This window comes from Bos grunniens, chromosome 19 (genome assembly GCF_055505025.1).
Source record: "Bos grunniens cultivar Pamir isolate PY7600 chromosome 19, Bosgru_T2T1.0, whole genome shotgun sequence".
Lineage (NCBI taxonomy): Eukaryota > Metazoa > Chordata > Mammalia > Artiodactyla > Bovidae > Bos > Bos grunniens.
The window spans coordinates 51142852-51155188 of NC_141183.1; the positions used below are offsets into that span (position 1 = coordinate 51142852).

General features: G+C 39.5%; 1 protein-coding gene across 2 annotated transcripts in view; it reads left to right on the forward strand.

Annotated features, from left to right (window-relative positions):
- PPM1D (protein phosphatase, Mg2+/Mn2+ dependent 1D) overlaps window positions 1-12337 on the forward strand; it is a 61194-nt gene that overhangs the window by 18376 nt on the left and 30481 nt on the right. The window contains exons 2-3 of one of the 2 annotated variants that reach the window (XM_086360556.1): window positions 932-1160; window positions 9755-9879. In XM_086360556.1, the coding sequence (XP_086216682.1) occupies window positions 932-1160; window positions 9755-9879 (354 nt within the window). The remainder of the gene's footprint in view (window positions 1-931; window positions 1161-9754; window positions 9880-12337) is intronic. The other variant, XM_086360557.1, reaches the window with a different exon arrangement.

Genomic DNA, 12337 nt, shown 5'->3' on the forward strand with positions numbered 1-12337 from the left:
GTTCAATGTTATAGAATATTTTATTCTTGTAGCTCAGTCGGTAAAAAATCTAGCCTGTAGTGCAGGAGACCTGGGTTCAATCCCTGGGTTGGGATGATCCCCTGGAGAAGGAAATGGCAACCCACTCCAGTATCCTTGCTTGGAAAATCCCATGGACAGATGAGTGGTGGGCTGCAGTCCATGGGGTTGCAAAGAGTCAGGCATGACTGAATGACTACACTTCATTTCATAGAATATTTCAGAAGTTTTAAATGATAGTAAGTATAATCAATATAGGTTTTGGAATTAGATACATGGGATCTTTGCTGCTTAAAATATTTGAGTTATTTTGAGCAACTTTCTTAAACAAAGTTTTGGTTTCTTCATCTGCAAAATTAAAATGATGGAACTGATCTTAGCTTATTGTTAGTGTTATGAGATAATACAGGTAAAGCTCTTAGCACAGGTAAAGCGCTTAGGAAGTGGTATCTAGTAGGTGCTTGGTAAATGTTATTTATTAGGTTATGAATATTCAGCAGAGTTATTTTAAAAACAAATCAAGTGGCTTTTTCTGAAAATCTTTTTGGAGAAAAATTAATATAAACAGATGATAAGCTGCTGCCAGTATCAAACTTTTAACATATCCTTGCTACTAAATGTAGTTAAGACTAAGACTTATGTGGAATTACTAAACCTATGACGTAACATTTTTCTCCTAAGATTGCCTTGATGGTCACGATATAATTGCATTATCTATAAAATTAATTTATTAATGTAATAATGAAGGGATTAACATAAGTCCTTCTTTAATAGCTTTCAAAATATGTTTCTTAAATATTTTTGTGTGCTAATTCAGATTTTAATATGCTAACTCAACGTAAGTTGCAGTTTTTATTCTGCCACAGTAGTTATGTATACACCTGAAAGTAAAATTTTGTCATTTCTATTACAGCAGAATGGCCAAAGACTATGACAGGTCTTCCCAGCACGTCAGGGACAACTGCCAGTGTGGTCATCATCCGAGGCTTGAAGATGTATGTTGCTCACGTGGGCGACTCAGGGGTGGTTCTTGGAATTCAGGATGACCCCAAGGATGATTTTATCCGAGCTGTGGAGGTGACACAGGACCATAAGCCAGAACTTCCCAAGGAAAGAGAACGAATTGAAGGACTTGGTGGGAGGTAATGATTGTCCTCTGTCTTTCCTCTCTCGGTTCTATTTAGTCCTTTTCTGCTTTACTTACCAGGTGGACCTACTTCTCCCTTTCAATGAAGTTACAGATTTTTAGCTTGCCTGGTGAAGTATCCATGTATATTTATAATTATTTTATTATTTTGAATTGACTGATTTATTTCTGATAAATGGCTCCAAAAGGAAATAATATCTTAATGGCACTCAAGTAACAAAACATACAGGGATTTATTTAAAGCCTTTTGTATAAACACTAATCAGCATGCCCTTCAGAATCTGGACAAAGCAGCCCTCAGAGTTTCAGAATAGAACAATTTGAATCTATTTTGGGGAATAGAATTTTGTTAGAATTAGCCTTCAGTTTTCCTCTTTGATTTGTAAGTTTCATACGCGGCAAACCTCTGTGTTATGTTCTCAGTGTGTTTTGAGACAGTTTGTAAACTATGAAGTGAATTTGACTTAAGCATAGTATTTTTATGATACAAACTAAAATGCAAGGTTATTCTAAAAGCAGAGGAAGGAATAACGTAAGAAAATTTAAAAATCATTCCAATACTAATTTTTAAAAAATCAAGGATCTGAGGCAAGTTAACAGAATCCAATGTTTTCTAAGTAATCATTTAACTCAAGTCTTCCCATAATATTGTTACTTTTTTCTCCTTTCTTGTTTTTATTAAATAATTTTTTTTTTCAGAGAAATAATAAGCTGAAGGAAAGAATTAACATCCTTAAATTACCAAGAGTTCAAAAGATCAGTAAGAGAAGCAGTAAAACCCTGCCAGATTCAGATGGCATAAAGGAGAAGTTTGAAAGACAGAAAAAATTAAAAACAGTAGGAACATTTGAAAAATATTTAACATTGAAGTGAAGTTCTATTTTTTGTTATTGAGTTAGCAATATTTTAATTGTAATGGGTATCCTGTTGCTAGGATTATATATTGGTATGACCTATACAAAATACAACATACCACTAACTTTAAATTTATATAGGCTGAGTAATTTCAGGAATCTCCTCTAAAGAAGGAATATGAAAAAAAAAAGAAGGAATATGAAATGTGGACCAAAATGTCTAAATAGAGTTATTGATTGCAGCAGTGTTTATTGACTGTTAATTCAGCTGAAAATAACTTGAAGGCCCAACATCTGGAAAATGGTTAATTACATTTAATTATATTCATAACAGTGGATATGATGTGAACAAAATTTTTAAAAATCATGGTATTACGAAAATTTTCAAACATTAAAGTAAAGGTCAGGGAATTCCCTGGTGGTTCAGTAGTTAAGACTCTGCACTTTCACTGCTGAGGGCCTAGGTTCAGTCCCTCCTCAGGGAACTAAGATCCTGCAAATTGCGTGGCACGGCCAGAACAAACAGACAAAAAAGTAGAGGGAGACTAGTATAATGACCTCCAATACATATGAGGAATTTAAAAAAAAAATACCATTTTTTTGCCTGTTGCGCTGAGAGATAATTGACGTTATTGTGTAGATTTAAGACGTACTACATGATAGTTTGGTTTAATTATATTGTGAAATATTACCACAGTAGGTTCAACTAATCTCCATCTTCTCATATAGATACAATTTTTAAAAAGAGAGAAAAAATAAAGGGAAAAAAGTCTTGTGATGAGAACCCTTAGGATTTATTGTCGTAACAACTTTCCTGTGTATTGTATAGCAGTGTTCACTACACTCATCATGTGGTACATTACATCCATAGTACTTACTTATCTTATAACTGGAAATTTGTACCTTTGACCAGTTCCCCCTTTCCCCTGCCAGGAATTTTTAATAATATAGGAGAATGCTTGTTGGTCACAATAAGCAGGATATAAAATTACATTGGTAACTATTTGTCTCCATGGAGATTGTACCAGTTTATACTTCTAACAGCAATATATGTGAATGACCCTGACAACATAATTATAGAACTTGTTGATCATCACCAGTTGTAGGTAAAAAAAAAAGTCATCTTGGTGATGCTTTCATTTGAATTTATCTTGAGAAAAGTTGAATTATTTTTTATTTGTTGAAAAGCCATATAGACTTCGTTTTCTGTGTGTTTTTGTGTATCATCTTTGTTTATTTATGGGGGAGAGTAGTCAGCCTTCTTTTTGTATTAATGTATAGGAGCCATATACATTAGAGAAATTAGACTTATGTATGTGATGAATTTCAGATGTTGTTTTCACAGTTTGTCTTTTGATTCTGCTCCTGGAATTTTTTTTCCATGTGGAAGTTTATTTTAATGTAGTTAAATTTATCAGTGTCTACCATTATGACTTTTGGTTTTTGTGCCATATATATAATTCCTTCACTCTGAGATTGTTATAAAGTCTTCTATATTTTCTTCTTATACAACAGTTATGAATACTTTGGTCTTAGGAACACTTTACATTCTTAAAAATTGAGGCCCTCAAAGAATTTTTTTGTTTATATGGGTCAGATGTATTGACAACCATATTAGGAATTAAAATGAAGATGTTTCAAATATTTGTTAATTTATTGAAAAATAACAATATTAAGCTCATTATGTGTTAACAGAAAGAACTTTTTTCTATGAAAAAATAGCTGTTTCCCCAAAACAAACATTTGAGAGGATTGGCACCGTTTTACAATTTTGTAAGTCTCTTTCTTGTCTGGCTTAGTAGGTGACAACTAGATTCTTATATTAGCTTCTGCATTCAAATTGTTGTGATAAGGTATTTTGGTTGCAGTATCTAAAGTAAAATCGTATTTTACATAGATATATAGGTGGAAAAGAGAGACTGTTTTCAAAGCTTTTTCATATTTTGTGGGCATTTTTCTTTGATACTGTTCTAAAATTCACGAAGAGGGAATTTCTTAAAGATTGATAATGTGATGTTTGAAATCTTACCAGTAACTTTTTCGTATTCTTTCATTGAGAGCCATTGGTGTATCAGTTAAGAGCCATTGGTTAAATAATATCTTTATCCATGCATGATCTTTTTAATAGACTTTTATTTTTTGAGCAGTTTTAGATTCATAGCAAAATTGAGCAGAAAGTACAGGAGTCCCTGCCTCCTCTATGTGAATAGTCTCTTCCACTGTCAGCTCTCTTCCCCAGAGTGGATCATTTGTTATGATTGATGACCCTACATTAACACATCGTTATCACTCAAAGTCAATAGATTACATTTGGGTTGCTTTTGGTGTTGTACATTCTAGGGTTTGACAGATGTGTAATGACAGGTGTCTACCGTTATAGTTTCATACAGAACAGTTTCACTGTCCTGGGAATCCTCTGTGCTCTGCCTCCTTTCCCCTTCCCCTCTTTCTATTCCTGGCAGCCACTGGTCTTTTTATTATCTCCTTAGTTTTACCTTTTCCAGAGTGCCACATAGTTGGAATCATAAAGTATATAGCCCCTGTGCATGATTTTGAAACCTAAGTATTGGTCACTTGTAAAACATTGGTTAGCTGGGTTATGCAGATCATCCAAATATTGACATCTTTTATCATACAATATATCAAGTTCTGTAGCTGTTTAAAAACTCCACTGTATGCACATGGTCTTAGTATTATTAGGAAAATAATTTTTTGACCTTGCAGATCCCCTGAAATTGTCTGGGGGACTTCCAGGGGGGTCCCTGAACCATGTTTCAAGAGCCACTTTTCTAGTATTTGTATGGTTTTGTCATTTACATTTTAATCTTATAGCTCTGGAACTTTAAAGTTGTGTAGTAGGGATTCAAGTTAATATTTTTTTCTAACTGGCTATCAGTAGCCACTTGAACAATTCCACAGCCATTCCTTGCTGATTTGAAGGCTTACGAGGCATAAAACCCTTCTATTAGTGGGAAGATGACCTGGAGTTTATCCTCTTCTAGCAGTCTTTCCCTGGTTAAGATAAATGTGGAATGTTGACTCTGTTACAAGGCAACATTGCTCGTTGTAGAAGGATCCTTGAATGGAACTGCAGGTGGATAGGAAAGATTGCTATGGACCACAGATTTCCCTTGGAAAGCAGGGACCTTGGCTGCCCTGTGTGCATGCAGCTGGACTTGTGTGGGGATCGGGAAGTCAGGGGCTCTTGAGACACAGATTCCTGTGGCCTACGAAGCTCACTTGTGGTGGCTGGAAGTTGGCTCCTGGATTTCTGTAAGGATCATTGCTGAAGGCGGCACTACTGGAGCTGCAGTTCTGCAGACTGTGTTTCCTGTCCTGTATCCTGCAAAGTCAAGTGAACCTGGTTTCGTGCTATGGTTTATTAGGTCCTGTAAGTGTGAAGTGAAGGTCAGTGTGTATCTGAGACCACTGCTGGTAGTTACGTAAAGTGAGCTTTGCAATCATATTTATTGGGCTGGCCAAAAAAAAATAGTTCCTTCAGGTTTTCCCATATGATGATATGGCAGAACCTGAACAAACTTTGTGGCCCACCCAAATTTGGGCCTTTTCTGGGTATCCTTAAATACCAGTACCATACTTTTTTTAAAATCGAGGCTTTAATTATAATTTTTAATATTGGTAGGCCTGATTCCTTTCATTAGTCTTGTAAAAATTTTTTTCTTTACCATTCTTTATTTTTCTCTATGAATTTTTAATATGTATTTGTATTTAACTTTATTTTTTGAGTTTATGGTTTTTGTGCTGTTACTTAAAATACCATCCGGACAGCTGGACAAACTCTTTGCCATTTGAGAGCAGGTGTCTTTTTGCACAAATTGAGCTATTTTGTTATAAGTTATTTCCTCCTTTCCTTCTGTCCTCACCCTAGGCAACTGGCCAGTGCTCTGTTTTCCCAGCCTTCTGTTGCTTCTCTGTCAGCCCCTGCGTATCAGGCTGATCCTTTTGTATGCCTTTTAATCACACAGGACAATGGCAGGAAGTGCAAGAGAAACAGCATCTTTTACAGCATTGCTTTGGGTTTTTGCTACTGGGTGTAAAACTTTTAGCCAGTGCTCTTTTTTTGTCATTTGTTCCTCTGTTGGTGTTTATGCTCAGAGACCATAACAACTTTGAATATTACGTGTCAAGAGAGCTCCCAGGAGTGTTATATTGAAAGCAATGTGGGTAGCTACTGTAATTACTTAATGTTAAGCCTGACTTTGGGGCTTCCCTGGTGGCTCAGTGGTAAAGAACGTGCCTACAATGCAGGAGCCACAGGTTTGATCCCTGGGTCTGGAAGATCCCCTGGAGGGAGGGCATGGCAACCTACTCCAGTATTCTTGCCTGGAGAATCCCATGGTCAGAGGAGCCTGGCGGGCTGCAGTCCATAGGGTTGCAGAGTTGGACACGACTGAAGTGACTGAGCATGGCACACATGCAAGCCTTACCTTTTAGGGAGCAGGTTTAGGAAAGAGCTACAGGGCATAAGGTGTTAGGAAGGCAGAATGCTGGTGTCTCTTTTCCCGGAACTCTTGTGTTTCATAGTTTCTTGTGAATGGTATTTTGGTTGGATATTAGCAAAGATTTGGACAGCAACAAACACTTTTTGTCTCTTTTTTTTTTTGGTCACGCCACACAGCCTGGGGGATCTTAGATCCTGACCAGGGATAGAACCCAGCCTCCCTGCATTGGAAAAGCAGAGTCTGAACCACTGGACTGCCAGGGGAAGTCCGTGAATGGTAGATGTAGTCTTTACTGTTTGCTTTTTGAGGGTCAGCTTTGAAGAAAGCATAAAATAAAAAGTAACCACCCCCCAACTCGGCCCTCCATCTCCCTAGGGGCTTCCCTCTGGGCGAGGTTCCCTCAGCCCCAGCCCGACCTGCCTGGGCAGGGGATGGAGCCCCTAGCAGCAGGGCCATAGGGATCAGCGCTTCTGTGTCTTTAGGACCAACCTGCTTGCTTTACGGGGGCGGCAGCGAGTCCCTAGTCTCCTGGGCTGCTCAGGAAGCCCCTTCCCCACGGGAGGCCGAGGTCCTCAAGCAGACCCAGCTGGCCCAGGCCAGGCCCCCAGACCCCAGGCCTCTGGCTTCAGCCCTCCAGCCTCAGCTCCCTAGTAAGTGCCCACTGTGTCCCTGTTCGCACCCCAGGCAGGCCCCAAGGACGCAGACCTGGGGCGGGAGATAGACCCTTCTGGTGAAAGGCTCGCCATTACCCAGCGCTCAGGCGTGCCAGCCAGGTACGGCGGGGCTCCCGTAGGCTTCTGCCCCCTGAGGCCTGTGGGACACCCCTCCCCCGGTGCTGCCTGCCTGCCTCTCCCAGGGAGCCTCAGCCCTGCCCGGGATGCTGCCACGCTGCCTGGGCGGTCCAGCCGGTGCTGCCAGCTCCTGCTCCCTCGCCCGGGGCCCTGGCGGCTCCGCCCCCGCCTCCGCCCTCGGACTGAGCGTCGCCTGTTGCCCTCGCCAGGGGAGGTGGCACATGGAGGCGCCCAGTTTTGCTGCGGAACACTCACCTGGAACACTCACCTGACCACGGCGGGCCTGCCGCGCTCGCCCCAGTAAAAGCAATTCCAACCTCAAAAAAAGATAACCACCTTTGCTGACTCTTATATGACCTGGAACAGTGTTTCTTTCAGTACTACAAAGTAATTCTCAAAAGGGAGAGTAAATGAGCAACTCTCTTGATATTTATCTTCTATGTTAACATTGGCCAAATTTTCTACCATGTTCTTTACTTGTTTCATTCCCCTCCTGTTCTGTCTGGTTATTGTAGCCCCATGTGGCTGTTTGAACTTAAATATAAATAAATTAAAGTTAAATTAAAAATTCAGTTTCTCATTTGCCCTAGCCACATTGACAGAGCTCAGTAGCTGGGCATGGCTGGTGGCTGCTACATGTTCAAATGTGCGGAGTGAATGTTTCCATCACTGCTGCCAGTCTGTTGGGACAGCGCTGCTCAAGGCGCCTGGCCTGCCCTTGTCTCATGAGGTTTGTTTTATACTTTAGAAAGATGGTTGCAGTTGTTCTCCTTCTGCTATATTCATGTTTTTCTGGACTCAGGGAGATTTTTTTCTCATTTGTATATATTTATGCTTTTGTTCGGAGAAGGCAATGGCACCCCACTCCAGTATTCTTGCCTGCAAAATCCCATGGATGGAGGAGCCTGGTAGGCTGCAGTCCATGGGGTTGCTAAGAGTCAGACACGACTGAGGGACTTCACCTTCACTTTTCACTTTTCATGCATTGGAGAAGGAAATGGCAACCCATTCCAGTGTTCTTGCCTGCAGAATCCCAGGGACGGGGGAGCCTGGTGGGCTGCCACCTATGGGGTCGCACAGAGTCGGACACGACTGAAGCGACTTAGCAGCAGCAGCATAGCATGCCTTTGTTTCTCTTAGAGCTTTTATTCCGTTTGTTATCTCTTCTCTAGTATCTTCATTCCTTTGAAGTTAGAGCAGTAGTAGAAAAGCCATAGATGGAGGGGAACTGGCTGGCTGCTGCTAATGTCCACAGCATTTCTTAGCGACATTCCTGTGGAGATGGTCACCATTGTCTGTCCCATATTCTGTTTAGTTTCTGAGTTCATCACGTTTAGGGGGACAGAGTCATGCTACTCACAGTCAACATAGTAAACTATTGAGACTCAGGTATACATCAGGATGGCATAGTGCTCATTAATAAGGAGAAGAGTAACTGACGAGAAGACCACAGATGATTGTCAGCTGACCTGCCGTACACTAAATGAAATTTCAGACTATAATCAGAGGGTTTCAGTGTACACGTGGGACCTGAGTGTGAAGACTTAATTTGATGACCTTAATGTCATCTATCGTTGAGAGTCAGGAATCCGGTCTTGGGCATGTATCTATCTGTCAGGTAAACCTGTTATCAGACAGGCTAATATTTGTTTCTTGGAAATGCTCTTTCCCCTCTTCCCCTCAACTTTTTTAAACCTTCCAGGGAAACATTTTTTTTCTTTTATTTATTTTTTTAATTCCAGGCAGATTATGGTTAAATTGATTTAAGGGCCAGTTTCCCATTTCCGTCATTCGGGCATAGGTTGAGAGACCATCTCTACTGTGTTTTTAGTATTACTTTTTTGCTGAAATATTTGACCATATTTCAATATGTTAGGCACCCTGGAGTGTACTAACTACTCTGTGTATTAATTACAGATTTCTCTTGCTCCTACACCAAATTTCTAGGAGGGTTTTCTTGTTCTCAAACTCCCAGATCGCTCTCTCTACAGCTGATCTGTTTCCAGGGTCTAATCTCACATTTCTAAATACAGAAATATCTAAATACATAGGTATTTCTAGTGAAGCATTTCTTATTAATTCCTCAGATCAAAAATACTAAAGCGAAAGTTCTGTTTTCAATACCCTTAAATCCTTCAAAAACTATACAACCTTTTCGACTTCTTTTATGTATTTTTCCCTCTTCTTTTATAACCACTTCTTCCTCCCCTCAGTTTTCTAAGTTATCAAATTATCTTGCTTTTATATACATGCTATCTACTCATTTCTATTTCTCTGTGCTCCCTAAATAATCTCCAAATTCTCATCTTAATCTACCCTATTTTGTCTTTGCCTTATGAACAGGAACTTTGATTTATGCATCTTTGTGTCTAAAGCAGATGATAATACAATCTGATTGTAATAGTTATTTAACATGTGAAACTACTTGAGTTGATATAGTGTGATCACTTAGTGTATTTCTGTGAACCTCTTGTCTTTCAGTGTGATGAACAAGTCTGGGGTGAACCGTGTGGTTTGGAAACGGCCTCGGCTCACTCACAATGGACCTGTGAGGAGGAGCACAGTCATTGACCAGATTCCCTTTCTGGCAGTAGCCAGAGCACTTGGTAAGTAGGACTTCGGTTTGGTGAAACCATCTCGGATGTTCTGCAGCATATGGTGGTAAAATAAAAGACAAGACTGAGAATTAAACCCTCATTTGGCACATTCTGAGTGTGTAAATAGATACTGTAGTAAATGATTGAAAACCTAATTGAGAGGAAGGTTAAAGTATGGATTTCAGTGCCATTTGCTCTTTGATCCTGAGTTGTGTTCAATGTTCTGATAGTTTCCATTTCTTTCTAAAGAAGTAAATGTATGCCTAGGTTTGATGTTAGCCTTAAAACTATTTCTAAATGTCCTTTCCTACTTTAGCCCCTCAAATTTCTCTTCAGAGCCTTCAAAGCTCTTTTTTCTTTTCCATTAGCTAGCAGAGTAAATTGTGACAAAATTAACACTTATTTTCTGTTCCATCTTGTTTTGGAAGGAAGGCTAGAGGATTGTAACTATAGAAATATCTTACTTTGGATGTACTAGTTAAGTTTTCTTCTAAAGAGAATTTCTCTTAGAAAACACCATTTTTTTCCTTCTCTCCTTCTTCCTCTAAAGACACTTGAGCACTAACTTGGTTCCGGGTACTGTATTAGGGTTTGGAGTGATGATACAGATACACTCTGCCCTCAGGGAGCAAGAATAAATAGTTGGAGAGATGGGTGATAAAGAAGTAAATCTGTTCTGAACCTAGTATAATATTGCAGGTCAATTATATTTCAGTTTTTTTTAAAGGTAAGCTTGTACATTGTAAAAGGTAAGCGTGTACACTGTACTGTAAACAGTGAGAGACTTTATTTTTTTGGGCTCCAAAATCACTGCAGATGAAAAATTAAAATATAAAATTAATAATAATGCCATAAAATTAAAACACGCTTGCTCCATGGAAGAAAAGCTATGACCAACCTGGACAGCATATTAAAAAGCAGAGACATTACTTTGCCAACAAAGGTCTGTCTAGTCAAAGCTATGGTTTTTCCAGTACTCATGTATGGATGTGAGAGTTGGACTGTAAAGAAAGCTGAATGCCAAAGAATTGATGCTCTTGAACTGTGGTGTTGGAGAAGACTCTTGAGAGTCCCTTGGACTGCAAGGAGCTCAAACCAGGCAACCCTAAAGGAAATCAGGCCTGAATATTCATTGGAAGGACTGATGCTGAAGCTGCAAATGCAATACTTTGGCTACCTAACGCGAAGAACTGGCTCGTTGGAAAAGACACTGATGCTGGGAAAGACTGAAGGCAGAAGGAGAAGGGAACGACAGAGGATGAGATGGTTGGATGGCATCACCAGCTTGATGGGTATAAGTTTGAATAAACTCTGGGATTTGGTGATGGACAGGGAAGCCTAGCGTGCTGCAGTCCATGGGGTTGCAAAGAGTTGGACGTGACTGAGCGACTGAACTGAACTGAACTGAACTGATTTGTACATGAAGTAATTACAGATTAGGAATTATGAAAGACAGAAATCACAGGGGTCCTGTGATAAAGAATAATTTAGAAGGGAAAATCTATCTTAGGTAGTGTGATGGAAGTGCTCCTTTTAGGAAGTGTTATTTTAGCTGAGATGTAATGGCTAAGAATCAGATTTTGTGAAGAGCCTGTTGAAGAATATCCTAAGCATGGATCCTGAATTGGGAAAGAGCTTGGCATGTTCTAGGAATTATCAAAAGTTGGGAGTTAATTGAGGCAAATGTAAACATCAGATATTTTTGTTCTAGACTAAGGTTACTGGGAAACATTGAAGGATATTAAGCTAAAGAGTAATATTATCTCATTTGCATTTTTTAAAAGATCATGCTACTGTTGCTTGTTCATCTTTGGTATTTGATCAAATACATGTAGTCCCAACCTTCATGGACCCTATAATCTAATGGGGAGAATTGATAATGAGCAAACAAATGAGAAAATTCTTTTCAAAAGCATCAAAAAGGAATTAAGCAATATGATATGCCAGTAGTTGGTGGGAGGGATAGGTGGTGGCCAGGAGAAGAGGTACTTTGGAGAGGATGATTAAGGAATATTCTTTTAAAAAGTGGTGTTTGAATAAGACCTGAAGGAGGAAAAGGGGCTAAGTCAAAGCAAAGGCATAACACTTGCAGAGGCCATTAGGCAATTGGTGGACATTTGATTTGGGAGAAATGGTGGTGGGGGTTGTTCAGCACATATTCTTTTTTCCTACTAAATAATGTCCTGACTCCCTTTTGGGAAACTCTATCTTCCCTACTCTGTGCGGTCTTAGTTTAGACATTCCTATTCAGGGTCCTTTAGTAAAATATAAATGGTCAGGCATATGACCCCAGCTGGATCAGTTAGATTCCCTGTTCCATGATTTTGAATTGTGAATCCAGTAAGGATCAAAATTAAAAACCAAGAAACCTGGTTGGTATGAATACGTCCAGGTGATAATTGACCTCCTTTGGCAGTGCTCATTGACGTGATTGGGTTTTCCTGCCTAATTGTTTGGAAGTACCTTA